The sequence below is a fragment of the Canis lupus genome, chromosome 37 (assembly GCF_048164855.1).
Source record: "Canis lupus baileyi chromosome 37, mCanLup2.hap1, whole genome shotgun sequence".
Lineage (NCBI taxonomy): Eukaryota > Metazoa > Chordata > Mammalia > Carnivora > Canidae > Canis > Canis lupus.
The window spans coordinates 3,562,214-3,586,421 of NC_132874.1; the positions used below are offsets into that span (position 1 = coordinate 3,562,214).

At 43.3% G+C, this 24,208-nt stretch overlaps 1 protein-coding gene across 3 annotated transcripts in view; it reads left to right on the forward strand.

The window, feature by feature from the left end:
• The first annotated feature begins 2,075 nt into the window (after positions 1–2,075).
• Positions 2,076–24,208, forward strand: part of RIPOR2 (RHO family interacting cell polarization regulator 2) — a 218,420-nt gene continuing 196,287 nt past the window's right edge. For all 3 annotated transcript variants that reach the window (XM_072813852.1, XM_072813855.1, XM_072813859.1), the window contains exon 1: positions 2,076–2,463. In XM_072813852.1, the coding sequence (XP_072669953.1) occupies positions 2,388–2,463 (76 nt within the window). In that variant the 5' untranslated portion in view covers positions 2,076–2,387. The remainder of the gene's footprint in view (positions 2,464–24,208) is intronic.

Below are 24,208 nucleotides of genomic sequence, written 5' to 3' on the forward strand. Positions count from 1 at the left end.
GAACATCTGGGGCTGGTGGTGATTGTCTAGACCCACTAAGCCCCACGTGACCCTCAATTGCCAACTCACTCCATTGGTGTAAAGCCCCCCTCCACCCTCTTTGTTAGCCTGAGGGGATGGAGGTCCCTCAGGCTAACAAAGATCACCTGGAAATAGACTCAAGGACTCTGAGCAGCCCCTAGAATCTGGCAAAAGCGAGGAACAGATCCTCCCCTGGAGCCTCCAGAAGGAACACAGCCCTGCAGACACTCTAGGGTCAGCCGGGGGGATACCCGCCTCAGACTTAGGCCTCCCCAAACATAAGGTAAGAAATCTGTTTTATGACATCAAATTGGTGGTGATTTGTTAAAGCAGCAATAGGAAACTAATACTCAGGATTCTTGAGACTATATAATGTACCGCAGGCCCCCTCATTTTGCAGACAAGGAAACAAAGTCCAGGGCATTTGCCGACTTTGATGAAATTGCATTGCTGGCCAACAGTAGCTGCTGACAACAAGCAACAATTTCTTTCTGCTGAACACAATTCTACGCCCTTGGTGCATATCGACTCATGACATCAGCAGAATCCTAAGGCAGTGGCTCTCATTTTTATCCCCATCTTACAGATGAGAATACTGAGGTACAGTGATGTCAAAGGTATGAAGTGAGTAAGCAGCTACCAAGAGTTTGCACCCAGGTGTTTTGGAAATCACTTTATTTCCCCCCCCCCACCCCCTGCTGGGCCCAGAGCTAGCTCCTGGATAACCATCCATCTCCCTGCCAACCCCTAGAGCTTCATCCCATTTCATCTTGCCATGCTGGGAGGTCTGTAGGTCATGTCCCTCTGAGCCAGCGAGGCACAGGGATGGAGCTGCCTATGGCACAGCTCTGGTTGGTTGCCACCCTGGCCTCCCTCCAGGTTCCCATCCCTCAGCACTTCCCCTTCCCCGCTGTGACCCCATAGCAGACACAAAAGAGAGAGGACAGAGTTTCTGCCTTCAGCCAGCCCAGATTATCTTGGGCTAAATGTGGGACCTTGAGTGTCACTTTTTGCAATTTGGACCTCATGGCAAGGCTGTCCCTAAGGCTTTAACACTACCTGTTGGCTGCCTGGAGCAAGGTGACATTGCAGGGGAAAGAGCAATTGATAGTGAGAGCTTCCCTCCCAGGTGCAGCTCTGCAACGACTGTAGAAGGTTGCTTCCAGAGGGCCGTGGGTTTGGGACAGCACAGCACCTGGGGTCCTATGTTGAGGCTGTTTTTACAGCCAATACGGTGTATTTAGTTAAACTGTGTATTTATTCGGGGTGGCCTGAGGAAGGGCTGCTGGATATGGGGAGGCAGGATGCCCGGCCCCTCCTTGATGTTACCAATTTCCCACGCGAACCAGGGTCCATGGCAGCTCAGGGCGACAAATACACAGTGCCTGCCACCAATGCCAATACCAGTGCCTGCTCACCAGTGGTGAGCGTCCTCACCACTCGGACATGTATGTTAAAACAAACCAGCGAACAAACGAAAGCTCTAACAGTTGAGGGCCATCTGGTCACTGGCCCGGGCAGGTGCGTGGGGGCTGGCCCCATCCGTGTGGGCTCACGAGTGCTCCACAGGAAAGTGAGATTTCAGAGCATGAGTGGGTGGGTGATGAGGGAGCATGGTCTTTGGTGGAGAGAAAAGTACCGGGCAAGACGCAGGCCGGGAGGTTCAAGCAAACATATTTGAGGCCTGTGAGCTGAGCAGGTTAACTGGCATCAGAGACTCACAGGAGCACAAAAAGCCCTCCTGTTGGTTATCATTGAAGCATTCATTCATGCATGCATGCATTCATTCATTCATTCAACAAGTATTTCTTGTTTGCCTGCCCCCGCTGGACGCCAGGCAGTCTCCCAGGTGCTAGGGAGCCGGCACCAGGCGCGCTGAGATGCGAGGGTCGTCGGCCGCCCGAGCGCCCTGCAGCCAGGCTCCGCTCTGCAGTCGCGCCCTCGCAGGGGGATTCCCACGTCAGGCCCTTCTTCCTGCAGCCGCGTCCACCTGCCCCGCCCCCGCCAGCCCGGGCTCCTGTGACGTGGGGCGGCCCCGGGAGCTCCGCTAGAATAAATTACCGGCGCAGCATCTTCATGCATAAAACATGGCTCAGGGGGCCCGGCCAGGCGCAGGCCCGGGGCCTGGCGCTGCAGCTGCCTTGGGGCCAGCGCGGAGTTAAGGGGAGGGAAGGAAAAGCAACTCACAAGATAAAAGAAGTTGCCAGAAGCCTCAGACACTAAAAAGAGAAGAGGGTTTGTGGGTTTGTTGTGTCTTTTTTTTTTTTTTTTTTTTTTATCTTCCTCCTCCTGGACTCGTGTTCCGAATCGCTGCGCGCCGTTCGCCCCCTGCCATGCGCAGGTTTTAGAGAGGTGGCCTTGGGACCATGGTGCTACCTTCTCGACTACACTGGATCCGAAGCAGGCCCTGGAGGGACCGCATCCGGAGGCGGCAGCTCAACCGTGAGTGTCCCAAGGGCGTGGCGTGCGCCCCCCACCCCGCCCCCTCCTTCTCCACACTCCCCCCTGCACACCCCGACTTGCCCCCGCTTGGCCCCGGGCACCCTCTCCTGGGGGGCCTTCGCCTTCCTCCTCCTCCCTCAGTTCCGGTTTCCTTCCTGCAGCTCCAGCTCGGTCCCAAGCAGGGGGCAACGAAACACACTTTGTTTCAAGCAGCCAACAAGAGGGGGCCTCTTTCTCTCTGGATCTAGGTGGAAAATCCGGATAAATGTTCACACCAGTGGGAGAGTTGTACAAACTGGAACTTGCACTTATAATGGGGTGGGGGGAGGACTGTGCCATGTGTGCATCGAAGGGACATGTCGCTGGAGTGGGTGAAACTCGTGGAGTGAGTCACATTTCCTTTGAAGGACCCGTCGTATGTCTCATTTATTGGTTTCTAAAGTGATCAGACTCGCACCGAGGTTCCCCTTGAGTTGACAGGAATGCTTCTAACCCAAAGGGGATCTCAGCATTGAAGTGATTTGAGAAAGAAAAAGCATTCTGCGTATATGCCAATAAGTAACATATTGGTGCGTGTCTGCGGCTGCTGAGGGTAACTCAACTCCCATGTCAGCAAATGCGCACAGTCCGAGGGGCCGGGCTCTGGAGGTACATGAGCCACGGCTGTTTGCACAGTGGCGAGGAGTACTAGCTCCCTTTTTCTCTGTCATGAGAAAAACAACAGCGAAGCCATGATGGCAAACTACAGCTAACACGTGGCCTGGGCCGGGGAAGGCAACAGGGAATGGTGGGGAGTGTGGTAAAACGGGCAAGTACATGTCCTCCCACAGAAAGGCACCCACTGTTCGGGGTCCTCAGATTGTCCGCACAAGGCAGGAAGGTCTATGTTGCCAGGTTTCCTAACTTCCAGAAAAAGCAAGAGCAGGCGAGTTTCTAAGTCAGATCTCTCAGGTCTAAACACTGGCAGTTACCTCTTTCAATGCTAAGTAGCATAGTGTGCTCTGATGCAGAATGTGACCGCTGTGGCCCACCAAGCTGTGGTTTAAGGGTGGGGTATTGCCCTCATTTGAGGCCTGCCACATGGTGTCATTTGAGTCCAGTTATGTGTTGGTGAGACTTTCTTACATGTTAGAAGCCTCCAGAGAAGACTGTTAAATTAAGAGGAGTGATGGTTTAGGAATGTAAACACACCCACGGTGGCGGTCTACTAGCCTAGCTGCTCAGTCGGGCTGATTGGAGTGCACACAGCACCCTGCATATGAGAAACTGCACCCAGTAAAATTCTTGATATGGTGAAAGAGCTGTTAGCAATTTTCTGAGAGCCTTTACATTCTTAGTCATCTGCTTCTCTCACCTGAGCCAGCATTGGGTTCAGATTTCAGCTCGTGTGTCCCTTTACTTTGCATCCATGGGAACAGAACTGCAGTCCCACGGATTTGGGACAACCCTCTGGGGAGGGACGTGCCACTGAGAAAGGCTGGATTGATCCATGTTGTTGCACAGCAACAGGGAAGCAGCCTACCCTCCACAAACAAAGATTTTGGGGAAAGATTGGTTTTGTTGTAGCGATTTTACTTAAATTATGAGCCTGCCAACTGGGCCTAGGGGGGAGGGTTTCTGCATGGTTTTAATATGAAACAATGATGTGTTAATAAATGCTTAACCCAAGTTTGACTTAAAGCAGGCCAGCCCTGACCTCTTTGGCATAAGTGCCTGAGGAAGGAGAGGATTCTGACATTCCTTCAGGGTGGTCAAGAGCCCCTCGGTGTTCGAGGCAATGTGAGTCCGATATAGCAGTGGATCAAGTGACTTTGTTTTGGGTTTTTTCCAACTCATGGAACACCTGCGCATATTTGAAGGCTGAGAGTTAGAGGCCGTGGAAAGGGGGGGTGGTGGTGGAGGAAATATGCTGAAGAGAGAAAGGACCAACGAAGAGGTTTCTCCCTGTGAACACCAGGATAGCCCTTGGCATTGTTTTGCAATTGCTAACCTGTGTCTTTGATAACTTTTCCTGCTGCTTTTCTGAGGCTTCTCTCACAGGTCAGCGTTCCCTCTGACTTAGACACCTGGGTTATTCTGGTACTGAGAAAATTAAGCTAATAACTCTTTCCCCTCCAATCCACAAGGGGAATGTGTACAGCCCCTTCTGTGCCCATGCAGACATTGCTAATCAACCACAGCTTGTTCTCTCTCCCAGGGAAGCCAGGCCCAAATTTGGACTCCTTTCTCATCCAGTACTGCTATTTCTAATCAGTTAGATTTGCCTCATTTTTATCCCATTGTTGCATTTGTATCCCATTGCTTTCTAACAAATTACCACAAGTTGATTGTCTTAAAACAACACAGGGGGTATTACCTTGCAGTTTCCATCAGCCAGGAGTTGGGCCTGAATTCGCTAGGTCCGCTCAGGGTCTGTCTGCCAACGCTGCAGTTAACATGTTAGCAGAACCACTGTCTCTTTTGGGGCTCACGGTCTCCTTCCAAACTCAAGGGTTGTTGGCAGAGTTTAGTTCCTTGTGATTGTAGGACAGATGCCCTCATCAACTGAAGGCTCCCTGCTGTTCCCTGTCACATGACTTTCTCTACAATGTGGGAGTTCTGCTTTCTCAAGGCCAACAAGACAGAGTATGTGGTGCTGCCCGTAATCTCTCCTTTAAAGAGCTCTCCTAATTAGGCCAGGCCCACCCACAATAATCTTTTGATTAGTTCAAAATCAACTGATCAGGGATCTTAATTACATCTGAAAAATCCTGAATCTTTGCCCATATGACACAACTTAATCATGGAAGTAAAATCTCATTATATTCAGTCTTTCCCACACTCTAGATAAGGGAATTACAGGAACATGTATACCAGGGTCAGGAATCAAGGTAGGATTCTGCTTACCACAAAACCTGTCATCTTGCAATAGGACTTGGATTTTGAGCTACTGGAAATCTTTTTCTTTTTTACTTTTTATTACGGAAATTTTCAAATATACAGAAAAGTAGATAAATTAATACAATGAACCCCATATACCTATCACTTAAATTTAACAACTGCTAACATTTTGCCATATTCACTTCGTCTAACTTCCCGCCAAAGTGTTTTCAAATTAATTGCAGACATTATGACATCTCAGCTCTCATTATTTTAGTAAAAGCATCTCTAAAAAGCGAGACCCTTTTTCTATATAACTGCCTAATAAAATCAATGATCCATAATATTATTTAATACACAGTCCACATTCAAATCCCTTCAAGGGGAAACCAATTCCAATCGTGCTCTGTATGCCTAGAACTCTTAGCAAAATGCCTGGCGCCTAGTATACTCAGGAAAGGTTTGAGTTCAGTCAAAATTATATCCTTGTTAAAGCAATGACTCCCCAAACCCATCTTCTCTTAATGTCATCTTGCTTTTTCTTTTCACCCTCTTACCCCGCCCGGGGTCTGTAATGAGATATTTATGTTATTTAGAGTTGATAGTAGTGTAGGATAGAACGTAAGAAGCCAAGGTATGAGAGCTAGAATGTATTACCCTTCTTAGGGATATTTGCATTTTAAAAGGGGCCACCAGAGAAAGACCCAAACATGTGATAGTGGACAGACTATTTGAGAGATACTCATCCAACACCCTGGAAACCACATCAGGCTGCTTGAGCCCCCAGGTCAAGAGAGGTATGAGCAATAGCACAGAGGGCTCCTGGACTTCTGGATGATGACAGCAGTGTTGGAGCAAACCATGGTAGTGAGGGGCAGCTGCCTGTGACCCTTTCTTTCCTTTACTCTGCCAAAGTTAGGAGACCTCAGGGGAAAGGAAGCCTGGCAAGTGTATCCACTTTGATAATGGGAAGATTTGGTTTCTTGCAGCTTCTTAGCTACTGGCCTGTGAACAAGTCACTCTACCTCCCTGGTGCCCACTTCCTCAACCAGGAAATGGCTGTTATAGTGACACCAGCCTCGTGGTCCTACTGGGGAGATTAAAAGACATAAATTGTGTCAACTCCTTGCACAGTGCGTGGTACATGGCAGTGGTAGTGGGTTGCATCTGAAAGAACAGAAGTGGTGATGGTGACATATGGGACAATACAGGGGGGCCGCCAGTGCCACCACCATGCTTTGGGGCTGGTGGGGACAGGCTGTGGGGGAGAAAGTACCCCCGCTTCCTCAGCCTTGACATGACCCACCCCCATATTCAGCTGCATGCCCCCAACCCCAGGCAGGAGAGTCCAGCCAAGCCAGAGACCAGCTAGCCTCTGGGGGTGCAGCCACTCCTTTCTTCTGGAAAATGTGATGTAAATCCATCCAGACAACTTAGTCCAAGTGGGACCTACTGGTTTGCCGTCCTGAAAGTTTTCGCCTCTGTGTCTGGGTGGACAAAGCAGCAGGAGAACACCCTCTCTGGACCCCAATGAAAGAAATGAGAGCACGTTCTCTGTGCCCCCAAAAAGCTGACACATGGTTGTCCCAATGATACGACTGGATGACTTTCTTCCCAAGGGCAAGGTGACTTGGTTGTCTTGTTCTGCTTCTTTGACCGTCCCCCTGGCCCTGGGTGGTGATATTCTTACCAGGTGATGGATAGGAGGGGGGCCTGCAGGCAGCAGTTTTGTTGTGCACACCCGTCCCTGGACCGTGGCAGGGAGTGCGAAGTGATTATGAAGGGGGGTCCTCCTGTCCTGCACAGGGATGTCAGGAGCCAGTGGTTCTCCCCTCGCCTTGCACGGCTTTGGGAGCACTCCAGTTCTCAGAAGGGTCTGTGGTCTCTTCTAAATGATTGATGTCTCAGAAGAGGCTGAAGCCGAGAACTGATGCTGGGCAGGCCCCGGGGAGCCGGGGGGCCTCTGGGAGGGGGGGCATGGGTGCCTTTCCCAGCAGCCTCGGTCCCCGGGGGCCCGCATCAGCTTGCAGAGCGGCCTGCTTACTATCGCCTTTCTTCTCTGGCTTCCCTGCTCTCTGGCTGGGCTCTGCAGCAGCCAGGTCGGCCTAGACCGCTCTCAGTTTCTCCCCCGGCCCCTCCCTCGGGGATTTTGCCCTGGCCCGGGGAAGCCACACAGGGACACCTGCCTCCTAGCCTGGAGCATACGCCTTTCTGCTGCCTTCTAGCCTGCTGTTCAGACTCCCATCAGAACTTCCTGAATGTCAACTCCTAGCAGCACAGGGCTGCTTGGGGCTGGGCGTCTCTGCTCTGTCCTTCCCCTGGGGGGAGTTCCTCTCATGGCTTCTGGTTCCTTTAAAGCTAGGGGCTTAAAAATTTGGAAGGAAGTAAATAATACATACATATATACATCACCCCATCTGAAAAAGTGAAGAAAGAAGCCCTTTAGGACATTCTCTATAATCCCCAAGTTACATATTCTCCTGGGCTCCAGTTTATCGACCTGCTAAAATTGCCCATTAACAGCTTCTGGTCAGAGAGCAGGCGGGTCACCCCCTAAACCCCCCCAGGCCTTAGCTCCTCCCCAGTTTCATATCTGATTTATCCCACAGTCCTGCCAATTGCAGAGAGTTCGGCTGTATTTTGTTTAGGGACCCTAGCATTCATTCGGATGTGAGAACGATGTATATACCTTCACACATGGCATTCCCTATGTTCTCATGATCCAGAAGAACAATTGCTTCCACAGAAGACTTACCCTTCTCCTTCCTGCCTTAATGATTGAGTCGCGGAGTGCCATAGCCAAGTGCCCCATTCCAGCTCCTACTGTCAAGGAAAAAAAAAAGGAGGATGGGAAACCCGAGAAAGGGAGATACTTTGAATAATTCAAGGGGGTTCTGTTGGTTGAGAAAGTGCTCTCTTTGTATGTACATTGATCTGGACAGATATTTTAGCTGTCTCCAGCCAAGGACAGACAAAAGAGAGGGTGTGGAGGGCAAAGGGAAGGAGAAGAAGAAGAAGAAAGTACAATGAATAAAAATAAAAAAAGGGAATGAAACAGCAGAGGGATTAGAGAACTCAGAGCATGGTGACAGATCCTGAAGTCTCAGGTTGGTTGTTTGTAGATGGATATAAAGAGCCCCAAAGTTAATCACTAGAATAACAACTTGGTCTCTAGTTAGAAGCAGAAAATTAAGAAAAACAGCAAATTTTCTCGGTAGCCTGAAGCTAAGGCATTAAATTGAGGGGGAAGGTGGGTCCTAGGGGATAGAAACTGTTTTTGAAATATGTTAGCTAAATATAACCCACTATGTGCACACCAAGTTTTTCTCTGAAATAGCAAGATTAGACATTGTTTAACTGCATATGAGTTTGTGTGTATACACACACACACAGTGACACTTCACTGTCAAGAGCTTGGGCAGTAACACTAAAAACTAAACCTCATTTTGTTTTGATCTGACACAAATCCATTAAGGTCTCCGTGATATAAGAATCCAGCAATATGCAAACATGTAAGAGAGAGGGGAAGTCCGCTAAAATCCCCAGCCTACCACCGTACAGGCAAGTGCTCTCATTTCTTTTACTAAAATGTACTCAGTGTATTGCTTTTGTAGGGTCTGTTCTGCAACTTGCTTGTTTCATTCAGCTATACAACTCAAATACCTTCCTATGTCAGTCGAGAGCCGTAAATATCTTTAGACTGAGTCCTTACAGCCAAATGCAAGTGAAGGCTGTGGAATTTGGGCAGTTTGAGGATACCTAGTCTGATTCATTGAAATATACACACACAAGCAGATTATAATTGTAATAATGGATTGTATTGCATGAGGACTGAAGCATCTGATTAATTATTCACCTCGCCTGGAGTCTCTGACTTCTGCAGCCATGCACTGCTGTGCCTCTGTTCCCACATAGTAATGGAGGGTGGAATTATTCCCCAGGTGCTCCTCAAAGGGTGAATCTTTGCCCCCCACCCCCACCAAAATGAATCCTGACTTGGAAACAAGACCGCCCCCTCTCCCCCTGCAGGCTGGTCCCATGGGACCTGGTTTCCAAGGCACTGGAGGTGTTCTTGCCCTTGGGCATGGGTGGCTTGGCACTTGTCCCCATCACAGAATAGAGAGAAGCATCTAGGGCCAGAGCCTGCACAGAGAATAGCCAGGCAAGATGGAGAAAACAGTCTGGGATATTTGCTGGCTCTGAATTGCTGCCACCCCAAGTTTTGTTCACTGAGGATTTGCTACCATTAGAGCCAAATCAACCCAATCCTTCAATTTTTAAGTAAGTGACAAAAAGCCCATTTGCTTGCTAATGCTATATTAAAGGGAAAAGAGCAAATATATGTAAACAAGCCTGCAAAGAACCTCAACAGCTTTCCCCTCTGAACCAAGAGGAGGCTTTACTTCTGTCTAGATGGCTTCCAAGGGACAGAAAGGATGCTCTTTTGAGCTACCAGAGCGTGTGGCATGAAAGGAATTTTGTGGGCTTGTAAGCAACCCTCTAACTGGTGACAATGATGAAGGAAATGTGTTAGATGTGTTCTTTAAGTGTGTTCCAAGATTTCCTGAGAAATAATTTTCACATACAGAAAAGTCAAAAGAATTATAGTGGAAACACCTATACAACTACTGCCTAGACTGTACCACTGGTATTTTACTCTACTTGCTTTATCTCCCACCTATCCCTATACCCAGTCCTCTAACAATCCACCAATAAATCTTATTTAAAAAAAAAAAAAAGATTTTATTTGACCAAGAGAGAAAGAGTACAAATGGGGGGACAGAGGCAGAGGGAGAAGCAGACTCCCCGCTGAGTAGGGAGCCCAATGGGTGGCTCGATCCCAGGACCCTGAGATCATGACCTGAGCTGAAGGCAGACACTTAACCAACTGAACCAACTAGGCGCTCCTAAGTCTTATTTTTTAATGTTTGACACTACATTCTAAACGCTTCAACATATCTGTCCATTCAATCTTTGTTAATGATTCTTTCAAAAAAATTTTTTAGTCTAGTTTATTGAGGTATATTTTACAGAGTGTACTTTTTTTTTATAGAATGTACTTTTATTTTTTAGGATACAGTCCTATCAATGTTGACAAACATCTGTGGCTATAGCTACTTCAATAATCAAGATCTAGAAGTTCCACCGCCCAAACATTCGTTCCTGCTCCTTTGCCATCAACCCCTCTCCCTAGATTTTGTCAACCAATGATCTTTCTTTCTGTCCTATAGATTTGCCTTTTCCAAAATCTTATAAATGAACTCATATAGTCTAGAGCCTTTTAAGTCTGGCTTCTTTCATGTAGTTTGATACTTTTGAGGTTCATCCATATTGTTGCATGAAAGTTTGTTCTTCATCACAGATAGTATCCTGTTACTGGGTGATTTTTTTTAATAAGGTATGATTATTTACAGGTGATAAGATCTCTAGTCAAAAAGCATGGGTAGACAGCAGTCAGCTTGGACGACCCCTAAAGTCTCTAGGGTTGCCATCTCAGGGGATTCAGTAGGCAAATTAGGACAGTGAGCCTCTCTGGAGTCCCACTGTGCCTCATCCATATCCTGGAAATACCAGTGGGACCTACTCAGGGATGCTTCATTCAATCAGTAGAAAATGATTATAGTTCAGAATGTGTCGGACCAGTTGTCAACCCTACTGTACGTGTTGTAGAAGCTACAGAGAAGACAAGGCTCTCTTTCCCCAGTGTGAGACCCAGAATCAAGATGATGAAGGAGAGCAGAGGTCAGGGCATGGCTGTTCTGGCCCCCACAAGATAAGATACAGTTGCAGAGGAGCCAAGAGTCCCACTGGGGTGGAGGAGCTTTCTGGTTGCCCTGTTATCTCTCCATTTTTTTCTCCTTAACTCAAATTAAAATGTTGTGTCTTGCATCAAGAGCAATAACATCCTGCACACAGAAGGAAAAGAGTGAAAGAGTGTCTCGATTTCTTAAGGAAATCACGTACGTTAGCTTTCAGCTTTCAATCCAGCTTTTAAATGAGTAGCCCAGACATTGTTATAATTCCCCCCCAAAGGACAAAAACTTGATTTCCTTCCAAACTGAAGTTAAATGAAATTGACTTGCCTTGAAGTTGAATTTAACTTCACAGTTAAAATGAAGTTGTTTGGTTTTTAAGATGAGAATTCTAATCCTCAAGGTGAGACTATATATTCTTTTCTTCACCGCCCCTCTCGTGCAATCTCCATTTCTGTGTCGTCTGTGATGTAGGGGATCGCGAGTGTCCCCGCCAGGGCTGTGGGACTTGCTTCCAGGTCTTGCCTCTGATCATCTTTAAAACATCGATTAGACCCCTTACCCTCTTGTTTTTCAATACACAAACATCCTTTCTCTCCCAGGCTAGAATTTTGGCCGTGGTCTCTTGTGCACCCCATCTTTCATCACACATGAAGGGGATCCCTTCTGGCACTCTGCCGTCCCAGTCATCCCAGTGCTAGGATGGTATATTCCAGTACCTTGGACTGGAACAGCCCCATTTTCAGGGCCTTGCCTTACCTCTTCCCACATCCAACCGAACCCTGCGTGTCCCATAGCTTCTTGATGCCGGCATGTCCCAGATGATGGGTCCCAATGTGTCAACCTGATAAAAATGGTTCCAACCTTATGCTTTTGTGCCTAGAGGTGATTTCACCCATATCCTCTTATTGCTCACTGCTACTCTCTAAGTTAAAAGCTCTGTACTCCCTTTCTTTTTTTTTTTTTAAAGATTTTATTTATTTATTCATGAGAGACACAGAGAGAGGCAGAGACACAGGCAGAGGGAGAAGCAGGCTCCTTGCAGGGAGCCCGACGTGGGACTCAATCCCAGGTCTCCAGGATCACACCCTGGGCTGAAGGCGGCGCTAAACCGCTGAGCCAGTGGGGCTGCCCTCTGGATTCCCTTTCATGTGCGCGGGAATGAACGTTGGGAAAGAAAGCAAGAGGGAACACCTGCCATTTCCCCAGGACAGGACCTGTGCCAGGCACCATGCCAGATGCTGTCTTTGTCATTCTTTTGTTTACTGCTCAGGCCACCACCGTGAGGTTGGTCATCATTATATCCATTTTGCAGGGGAGGACTTGGAGGCTCAGAGAAATTGAAAGGCTTGCATGGGCCTCACAGTTACTAATGACAGGATACAGCCAAGATTCAAAATCACTTCCTTACAATCCTGGCTGGTTTTCACTGTTAAAACTTTTACTGCCAGGACTTTGATTAAAATCAACGGACCCCCAATCTAGCAACATTTCCAGCCTTCTGAGCTGTCTGTTGAAAAAATTCACCTCACTGTGCACCCCGGTGTCAAAGTTTGGGCCCCACTGAAAGGCAAACAGCTCTGGGGGACTCCCCAAGATGGGCTCCAGGCCTGGCAATGTCCACCAGCAGTAAAAGGGGGGCTGTGCGGCATCTGTTGGGCACTGGGTCTCCAGAGCTATGCTAAACGTTCAGGAATCTGAGAAATACACATAAGGAAAACACTAGAAAAATGTTAAAATCTTTGTGGAATAGCTACCCTGAGTTCCTAATTTCTTTTCTATGCCAGACTAAGGTGGTAATGACCACCGAGAAAGAAACCTGGCCACCCAACCCTTGGACTCAGACCTGGCACTTGTCTGGAGCAAGCAACCAGCTTCCAGCAGACAGGTGCCCCTGTGTCTCCTCCAGAATTAGATGAACTCAGGCCAGCTTGGCCTGCCCTCCGGGGTCAGCCTCCAGGGTTCCAGACCTAGTTGGCCATCCCCTGACCCACGAAACTGGCCTCCCCCTACTTGTTCAGTGGGTTCCCATCCTGGTGGCTTCTGACATTGTTTCCTTGCACTGGCCCAGAGGCTCAGCTGAATGGCAAACTAGGGCAGAGTGAGAGCCACTCAGATCCTTCCAGGATGTGTTGACCTACACAGGCGCCCGGCACAAATTCACAGACTCCATTCAGGGCTGCTCCCATGCTCACCAGACCCCCTCCAGCACCACCCGCTCCTAGGTTACCCCAAAACTTCCCTGCACAGAGAAGACAGCACAGACCTTCCCTTCTGCACCCAGCGCAGCAGGTGTCCATTCAGCACCTGGAATCCAGCCACTCCCGTGGAGGAAACACTCTACACTTTGCTTTCTGACCTCTGAGGAGAGCTTTGTACTTCACCATGGAGCTCCTGTCCTCCCCGAGCTGCGGGGGGCTCTGCCCCCAGGTCTCAGTGTGCCTGCCAGCATGTGCTTCAGCCTCCCCAGGCTCATCAACCAGCTGGGCATGGAATCCACCCCTCACTCTAGCCATGAGTGTTAAGACAGAAGAGCAGGGGAAAATATTTTGTCAGCTTGCAGAACCATACAAACATCTGTTCTTAGTCTAGTGCCTTAGAGCGCACCTTTACAATTGTATTGTTTATTTTGAAAATATAATGTGTTATGAAAATATATAGAATGTATCATGGCCTTCTTAATGGGCTTCCTTTTGTTTGTTTTAATATTTGAACAATTGAACACTTGCCTCTAGGAGATTGGCGGATCCAACAAGTGGCATTTGCCTGAGTGGTTCCTCTTGGTTGTCGCTGCGTTGGGGCTATGAGGGCCCCAGTTGTCAGCAGACAGACCCACACCTCAGCAACTGGGAGAGGCAGTTGAGGGCAGAGGGTCTTGATCCCAGGACCCCAGGATCACCTGGGCAGAGGGGCTTAAGACGCAGGACAGGACAGACCTGCCCCTTCTTGCCCTCGGCCTCCACTGTGTCATATCCCCCTGGTCGTCAGCCTCTTATCTCCTCCAGCTCCCTCTCAGAGGAAATTCCTACCTATACCTCATGATTTCCCCCCGATTTACTCTCTTTAAATGGTCATGGTCGGGACATCTGGGTGGCTGGCTCAGTAGTTGAGCATCTGTCTTTGGCTCAGGTCGTGATCCCAGGGTCTTGGGATCGAGTCCTGCATTGGGCTCCCCGCAAGAAGCCTGCTTCTCCCTCTGCCTGTGTCTCTGCCTTTCTCTGTGTCTGTCATGAATAAATAAATAAAATGGTCATAGTCTTGCATTTAAGACCACTCTGATCTCCATTACACTGTGAAAGATCACAAAAAAGTCACAGAATTAATGCTTTAAATTCATACAACCAATTTCTTCCAAAGTGTTTATTAATTATTTTTCACTTTTAAAAATGTACAGAAAGAGAGAAGAAAATACCAGACAGCTCAAAACAGAATACCAAGTATTGACTTGTAGAGATTCTCAGGCTTCTTGTTTTTAAGGAGAAACAAGAACTTATAGTTTCTTGTGTCTGCACTGTTTATGTACTGACCTTCCAGAGGGCTTTAGAAGATTAATCTCTCCCAACTGCCCTTTTGCCCGTCATTTCTCATCTGCTATGCAAAGGTACTCTTTAGACTACTTAATATGGATTATCATAAATCTGCATTAGTGAGACCTCACATCATGAAACTCAGCTCTCCTCTATGCATTGGCAAAATGCATACCAATATAAATATCGTGGGATGCCTGGGTGGCTTAGTGATTGACTATCTGCCTGTGGCTCTGGTGGTGATCCTGGGGTCCTGGGATCAAGTCCTGCATCAGGATCAAGTCTTCCCCAGGGGGAGCCTGCTTTTCCCTCTGCCTGTGTTCCTGCCTCTGTGTGTGTGTGTGTCTCTCTCTCATGAATAAATAAATAAAATCTTTCAGAAAATATATCTCATAAAATCCTCAGGAACAGCCAAATACAACAAAGGGAAGCAGCTCCCCGAGTCTTCTGCACATAATAGCTCTGACTAATCACACAGCCTCTTATGTAGTGTTGAGTGACTTTTCACCTTTAATTTTACCTGCAAATAGCACTCATTTATAAAACTGTGCTTTCAAAAATGACTCATTGGTGACTCAGAGAAATCAACAATCTCTGTAACTTTTAATCTCATGCAATTTTTTCAGTGTCTTTTTTGTTCATGAATGCACTTATGATTTATTTTAAAATACCAAGTGTTAAAACATAAGCAAAACCTCACTTAAGGTCATAAAGAAGCTCGGTGACACATCCCGTCCTTCAGCAACACATCCATCCTTCCATGCAAGCCCCTAGTTTCATCCTCCAAGTCCTGAGCTCTAGGAAAAGTCAACTTCTTACTTTTCCTGAACAACAACTCACTAGAGGGACCTGATAAAGAGAGTGATTGCTCCTCAGAGTCCAAAAACAATGTTTCTAAAGCTACATTGGAATAGCCATCTTCATGACATCACAGGAAATAGGTTTTCTGAAGCCCTGAGGGGCATTTTCTTTAATTGGTATGGTCTTTTCTTCTCAATTCCAGAATCCAATTTGTATTGGATTATCAATTATATTCTGAAAAGAGTTTTTTAAAAAGTTATGTCCGCAGAAATTCAGTTTAAATTTTTTTAAAAAGCGTTTACATTTCCTCTCTATCTCTCTCTCTATTTTTTACTTTTCCTTTTCTTAAGGTATAACTGAGGGTTGGAGGGACAGAATGAACTGCCTTACCTATTCCTGACATGTTTTTTAGATTTTAAATCCAGTATAGTTAACATGCAGTGTCATATTAGTTTCAGGTATACAAAATAATGATTCAACAACTCTATACATTACTCAGTGCTCATCACGATAGGTGTCCTCTTAATCCTCATCACCTGTTTCACCCATCCCCTATCCTCTTCCCCTCTGATGATCATCTGTTTGTTCTCTATAGTCAGGAGTCTGTTTTTTTGGTTTGTCTCTTTTTTTCTTTATTCTGTTTCTTAAACTCCACATGAGTGAAATCATATGGTATTTGTCTTTCTCTGACTTATTTTACTTAACATTCTACTACTGTAGCTCCCTTCATGTTGTAGCAAGTGGCAAGATTTCATTCTTTTTAATGGTGGAGTAATATTCCATGACACACACACACACACACACACACACACACACACCCCATATCTTCTTTATCCACTCATCTATTGATGGACACTTGGGCTGCTTCCCTAATTTGGCTATTGTAGATAATGCCTCTATAAACATAGGGGTGGATGTATCCCTTTGAATTAGTATTTTTGTTTTTTGGGGGTAAATACTCAATAGTGCAATTACTAGGTAGTTCTATTTTTGGTTTTTGAGGAACCTCTATACTGTTTTCCACATGGCTGCGCCAGTTTGCATTCCCACCATGCATGCACCAGTGCATGAGTGTTCCTTTTTCTCTACATCCTTGCCTACACTTGTTTCTTACATTTTTGATTTCAGCCATTGTGACAGGTATGAAGCAATATCTCATTGTAATTTTGATTTGTGTTTCCCTGATGATGAGTGATATTAAGCAACTTTTCATTTGTCTGTTTGGCCACGTATTTGTCATCTTTGGAGAATATTTGTTCATGTCTTCTGCCTATTTTTCAATTATTTGCTTTTTTGGTGTTGAGTTGTATAAGTTCTTTATATATTTTGGATACTAACTCTTTATCATATGTTGTTTGCAAATATCTTCTCCCATTCAGTAGGTTGTCTTTTAATTCTGCTGATTATTTCCTTTGCTATACAGAGGATTTTATCTTGATGAATTCCCAATAGTTCATTTTTGCTTTTATTTCCCTTGCCTTGGGAGACATATCTAGAAAAATGTTAGTTAGTATAGTTGATGTCAGAGAAATTACTACCTGTGCTCTCATCTAGAATTTTTATGGTTTTAGGTCTCACATTTAGGTCCTTAATCAATTTTAAGTTTATTTTTGTGTATGATGAATGAAAGTGGTCCAGTTTCATTCTTTTGCATGTGGCTGTCCAGCTTTCCCAACACCATTTGTTGAAGAGACTGTCTTTTTCCCATTGTATATTCTTGCCTTCTTTGTTGAAGATTAATTGACCATGTAATTGTGGGTTTATTTCTGGGCTTTCTATTCTGTTCCAATGATCTGTGCGTCTGTTATATGCCAGTACCATACTGTTTTGTTCACTACAGCTCTGTAGTACATCATGAAATCTGGGATTGTGATAGCTCCAGTTTTGTTCTTTTTCAAGATTGCTTCAGCTATTTGGAGTCTTTGCAGTTCCATACAAATTTTAGGTTGCTTGCTCTAGTTCTGTGACAAATGCTGGTATTTTGATAGGGATTGCTTTAAATGTGTAGATTGCTTTGGTAATTTGGACAGTTTAATAATATTTGTTCTTCCAATCCATGAGCATAAATGTCTTTCCATTTCTTTCATCAGTATTTTATAGTTTTAGGAGTAAAGGCTTTTTATCTCCTTGGTTAAGTTTATTCTAAAGTATTTTATTATTTGAGGTGTAATTATAAATGGGATTGTTTTCTTAGTTTCTCTTTCTGCTACTTTGTTATTAGTGTACAGAAATGCAATGATTTCTGTATATTGATTTTGTATCCTGAAACCTTACTGAATTTATTTATCACTTCTAGTAGTTTCTTGGTGGAGTCTTTACAGTTTTCTATATATAAAATCATGTCATCTACAAATAGTAAAAGCTTCCCTTCTTCCTTACCAGATTGGATTCCTTTCTCTTATCTGAATGCTGGGTAGGACTTCTAATATTATGTTGAATAAAGGTGGTGAGAGTGGACATCCTTGTCTTGTTCCTGACCTTAAGAGAAAAGCTCTTAGTTTTTCACCACTGAATATGATGCTGACTGTGGGTTTTTCATGTATGGCCTTTATTATGTTGAGGCATATTTAAACCCACTTTGTTGAGGGTTTTTATCAGGATGGATATTGTACTTTGTCAAGTGTTTTTCTGTGTCTGTTGAAATGATCATATGATTTTTATCCTTTCTCTTGTTGATGCATGTATCACACTGACTGATTTGTAAATGTTGAACCACTCTTATATCCCAGGAATAAATCCCACTTGATTATGGTGAATTATTATTTTAATGCATTGTTGGATTTAGTTTGCTAGTATTTTGTTGAAGAATTATGCATCTTGGAAACAGAGATATTGGCCTGTAGCTTTCCTTTTTTGTAGTGTCTTTTTTTCTGGTTTTGGTATCACAGTAATTCTGGCCTCGTAGAATGAATTTAGAAGCTTTTCTTCCTCTTCTATTTTTTCGAAAAAAGGTAAAAATAGGTATTAACTTTTCTTTAAATGTTTGCTGGAATTCACCTGTGAGGCCATCTGGTACTGGACTTTTGTTTGTTGGGAGTGTTTTGATTATTGATTCCATTTCATTGCTGGTAATTGATCTGTTCAAATTTTGTTTCTTCCTAATTCAGTTTTGGGAGGTTATATTGTTTCTAGGAACTTATCCTCTTCTTCTAGGTGGTCCAATTTGTTGGCACATAATTTTTCATAACATTTTCTTATAATCCCTTTTTCCCGTGGTGTTGGTTTCTTGCATTTCTGATTTTGGCTCCTGTCTTATTTTGATGAGTCTGGCTAGAGGCTTATCAATTTTGTTATCTTTTCAAAGAACCAGCTCCTGGTTTTGTTGATCTGTTCTATTGTTTTCTTTTACTTTCTATATCATTTATTTCTGCTCTAACCTTTGTTAACTCCTTCTTTCTTTTGGTTTGAGGTTTTGTTTGCTCTTCTTCTAGCTCCTTTAAATACAAAGCTACATAGTTTGAGATTTTTCTTGCTTTTTGAGATGGGTCTATATTACTATTAACTTCCCTCTTAGAACAGTTTTGCTGCATCCCAAAGATTTTGGACTGTTGTGTTTTCATTTTAATTTGTCTCCAAGTATTTTTTATTTCCTCTTTGATTTCTTAATTGACCCATTCATTGTTTAGTAGCATGTTATTTAACTTCCATGTATTTATGTTCTTTTTTTAATATATATTTTTAAAGATTTATTTATTTATTTATTTATTTATTTATTTATTTATTTATTTATGATAGAGAGAGAGAGAGAGAGAGAGGCAGAGATACAGGAGGAGGGAGAAGCAGGCTCCATGCCAGGAGCCCAATGCGGGACTCGATCCTGGGACTCCAGGATCACGCTCTGGGCCAAAGGCAGGCACTAAACCACTGAGCCACCCTGGGATCCCCAGTATTTATGTTCTTTCAAGATTTTTCCTGTGGTTGACCTCTAGTTTCATAGCATTTCCTTGGAAAAGGTGCATGGTATTATGACTTCAGTCTTTCTGAATATGTTGAGACTTGTCTTGTGGCCTAACATATGATCTCTTCTGGAGAATGTTCCACATGCACTTGAAAAGGTTATGTATCCTGCTGTTGTAGGATGGAATGCTCTGAATGTATCTGTTCGATCCATCTGGTACAATGTGTCATTTAGAGTCATTGTTTCCTTGCTGATTTTCTATTTGGGTAATCTGTCCATTGATGTAAGTGGGCTGTTAAAGTCCCCTACTACTATTGCATTACTATTGAATACTTGCTTTATGCTTGTTATTAGCTGATTTATGTATTTGAGTACTCCCATATTGGGTACATACATATTTACAATTGTTATATCTTCTTGTTGAATTGTTCCCTTTGTGATTATGTAGTGACTGTGTCTCTTGTTACAGTCTTTGTTTTAAAGTCTATTTTATCTCATAGAAGTATAGCTACCCAGCTTTCTTTTCACTTCCATGTACATGACGAATGCTCCTCTATCCTCTCACTTTCCATCTGCAGGTGTCTCTCTAAGTTTGAAATGAGTCTCTTGTAAGCAGCATACAGATGGGTCTTGCTTTTTTATCCATTCCATCATTTTGTGTCTTTTGACTGGAACATTTAGTTTATTTACATTCAAAATAATTCTTGATAGGTATGTATTTATTGCCATATTATTATTTGTTTCATGGTTGTTTTTGTGGTTCTTTTCTTGCTTTCTTCTCTCATAGGTGCTGGCTTTCTTTAGTGATATACTTGGATTCCCTTTTCTCTTTATTTTTTGCATATCTATTACTGGCTTTTGATTAGTGGTTACCATTAGGTTTGTATATAACATCTTCTGCAGATAGCAGTCTCTATTCAGCTGATGGTCACTTAAGTTTGAACCCATTCTTTACTCCTCCCTCCCCCACATTTTTGGTATATGGTATCATACTTTACATCCTTTTATTTCATGAATTATTTCACTAATTTTTAAAGATATATTTAATTTTATTGCTTTTTGTGCTTTCTACCTTTCTTACTTCTGCTTATGATCTTTCCTTTCTACTCAAAGAGTCCCCTTTAACTTTTTTGTAATGCTGGCTTAGTGGTGATGAATTCCTTTAACTTCTGTTTGTCTGAAAAATTCTTTATTTTCTTTATTTATTATTTCTGCCCTTTGCAGGTTCTCTGTGCCTGGGATGCCTGGTGTAAAGGTCTATTTCTCTCCCCTCTCCATGCTCATGGCCTCCATCCCTTTCTTGGACAGCACATTTAGCACATTTAGCATCTACTCTTCCTACCTCTTCTCTGCATTTAGCTGTAGAGAGTCTGTTCTGCCAGTCTTTGAGTGATATTTTGGGTTATTTACACTGGTGTGGGTATTATCTAGTTGTACGGGATGAGGTGAGCTTAGGATCGTCCTATTCTACCATCTTCCCCAGAAGACTGTTCCTGTCATTTTTTAAACACCTTGCTGCTTTTATATTTCTGACAATAAAAGTATTGTTGTCATGATACCAATGTTTCCTCAGCTCTGGCCTCCCAGAGCACTATTGCTCAGCAGATAGTTTCTATATAAATCCAAGGTATTATTTCCAAGTAGCAGAAAATTTAAAAACCACCAGGCACTTCCTTGAATTTCTTTGTCTAGAAGCACTCTCGAGCTGAAAAGTAGGTGCTTTTAAATCACCTTTTTCCACCTCTGCCTATATCTTAGGTCAAATTCTTCAAACTGCCACCAACCGTGAACACCAGGACCTTTGGGTGAGAGTGAGCATAAGGCAGAGAGGGGTTCTCCTTAGATTTAGATGAAGAAACTGACATCCTTCCTGTCCCCCCTATCTTTTCTGACTTTCTTTCCTCCATTTTATCACGAATAATTACTGACCTAACAATGACATTTAATCCAGAGTCATCAATTTGGCCTCTGAAAATGTTGTGAGGCAGAAAGAATAGTAACTTTGCTTTTCAAATAAGTAGTTAGAAATATAGAAAATCACTTTCCATGCCATCAAAGGACAATGTAGTAGGAAGGATAGCACTGGATCCCAATGAACATGGAAAGGAACTGAAGACAAGACATTGGCAGGATCTAGAAACAAGACCAGCCTTTGCTCAGCCCAATGCCCCTCTGCCTCTGTGGGGTCCTCAACCAGGGGAGGTGACTCTAGTGAATTCTCTGGGGAAGTACAGGCAAGGAAGGGCCCTCCTTCCTCTTTGGAAGTCAGCAGTGAGGCTACTCCAGCACATAGACTTGGAGACTTTTGACCATTCTTCTCTGATTTCTCTGAAAGTGAATCTACTGAATAGTGACATCTATATTTTTAAAATTAATTTATGCTCTGCTTGGATTTTCTCTCTTTCCTATCTCTCTAAAACTTAGAATTCTCGTTCTGGCTGGTTGAAGGCACAAAGTTATATGTGCTATATTAAAAAGGTATTTATTGCCCTTCGATTGTAGATGATTAAACGAACGGTGGTATATCTATGCAATGAAATATTATGTGGCAATAAAAAGGAATAGAACTGATACATACATTTGGATTATATTCAGATGCATTATTTAAGTGAAGAAGCCCGGCTCAAAGGACTACCTACTGTATGATTCAACTCACACAGCATTCTGGGAAACATAAAACTGTAAGGATAGAAAACAAATCATTGGCCACCAAGGGTTGGATAGAGAGGTTGGCTACAAAGAGGTCTGAGGGAATCTTTTTTGTTTGATGGAACTCTTCTATAACTTGATTGTGATGAGGTTACACTATCGTATACATTTGTCAAAACTCATAGAACTGTGTACTGTAAAGGATAATTGTACTCTATGTAAATTATACACACACACAAAAGATATATATCTAATTTCATCAAATTTATGGGTTTATTTCTATATAGGTCCCTGTGCCACCAACCTTCATTATAAACCAATGATTTGATTCAAAGAATAAAGGAATTAAGGAATTTCATAGAGATGGATAGATTTCGGTATGGTCCCTTAACAGCTCGTACTACAAAGTCCTCAGTTACATCTTGCCACATCTGCTACCACTTTTCTCCCATGAATGCCCCACATGATCTCTCTTACCAGACAGGACTGATCTCCCCCTGCCTCACTCATAGGTGACTCTTCCATCCATGCCTTTTCCATGCAGTTGCCCGGTCCAAAAAGGCTTTCCTTTTCCCTCTCTTCTTCCTCCACTTCAGTTCACTTCCAGCATCAGTAAACACCCAAAAAGTGTGTGTCCTATGTGCAAAGTACTGTCCTATGTGAAGACAGACAATAAACCAGATATGAATCTTGTCCCCAAAGAGCTTATAAGCTAGTCCTATAGATCCAGGAAATAGGATTTATGCTGTCAACATGTTAGAAGTGTTTTGACAGAATTATTTGTGAATTTTATCTTCTTTCAGTTCATCGGGGTTATCTAATTTTTTTGACATTGAATACTTATTACTTTGGTAATAAGAAGGGAAAGCAGAAATTAAGGGCTTAATAAGTGATTTGGACCAGAGGCTGTCAGACTTTTGAAAATGACAACTAGACATTAGGATGTCAAAAATTAAAAATTGTCACTATCAAAAAGGGAACTAGTGGGAGGAGATGCCCTGCAGAGTCCATTACAAATGGCAGACACATCCATCTTAATCTATTTTGATGCTCCTCATTCCCAGTAGGAATCAAGCTGAAATATCAGATTGACTCATTGGAGAGCACAGGGAAAATTTACTTTTGGAGAAGCGTAATTAATTGCAACAAATAGATCCTAGGAGGGAAAGTATAACAGACCTCAGGAAGGTTCTCGTGTTTCATGTTAAAACTAGCTCAGTTCTGTTTTCATTCTTTAACTAAGTCACAATGATCTTTTGGTTAAGGGAAAAAATGTTTTCTTTCTTGCACAATTTCCACTAATACAAAAGGAGATATTTACTTTGGTTTAATATACAAAGAATAATAAATCAATTTTACGCACAATAAATTTCAATACTAACTGCTTTTTAATAAGATCTAATGTGATATATATTATTGGGGGATAATCTATAAAATAAATGAAGTACAAGGGATCTGTAAAAAATATTCTATTACCTCACCTCTGGTTAGAACTATTATTAACATTTTGAAGTATATCTTCCTAGTCTTTTGTTTGTATACATGTTTATACATAATAAATCATATTATGTACAAGATTTTGGTAATATTCTTTCAATTAATATAATATCCTAAAAATATCCCCCTTATAATGAACCCTTCAAAAACTGGATTTTTAATATGATATCTATAATATGTCATCATATAAATATCAAAGTCTATCAACATCTCTTTCTAATTGTTCCAAATTAGAATTAATATCTTTGTACAATTTTTGTTCACATCTGATTACTTTCATAGAAAAAACTTAAGTGTGATACAAGGGTATTATACATACTTTTTAGTTTCCTGGTACATATTGCTCAATTGCCCTCCTTGAAAGCAGGCAATTTATCCTGATAGTGTAATAGTGTGCCTTCACAATTTTGCTACATTATTCATAGAGTATTTGTGTCAAAAATATACTCAGTGGTCAAAGGTGGGATAATTTGAGCATCAAAAGAATAATTCCTACTATTGGTTGAAATACATCAAATATATAACAGCCTGAATTCATTATGAAACACATGAAATATCATTGTCCCTTTGGAGCTTGCTCGGACACTAACTTTTTATCCTCAATATATACTTTAAAGAAGTAAATCACACATTTGTCCTTTCCCCCCTATATAAATTCTATTTCAAACTGAGAAGATGATGAAGAAATCCATGTTGTAAATGTAGAAGGAATAGAGGCACCTGGGTGGCTCAGTAGGTCAGGTGTCTGTCTTTGGCTCTGG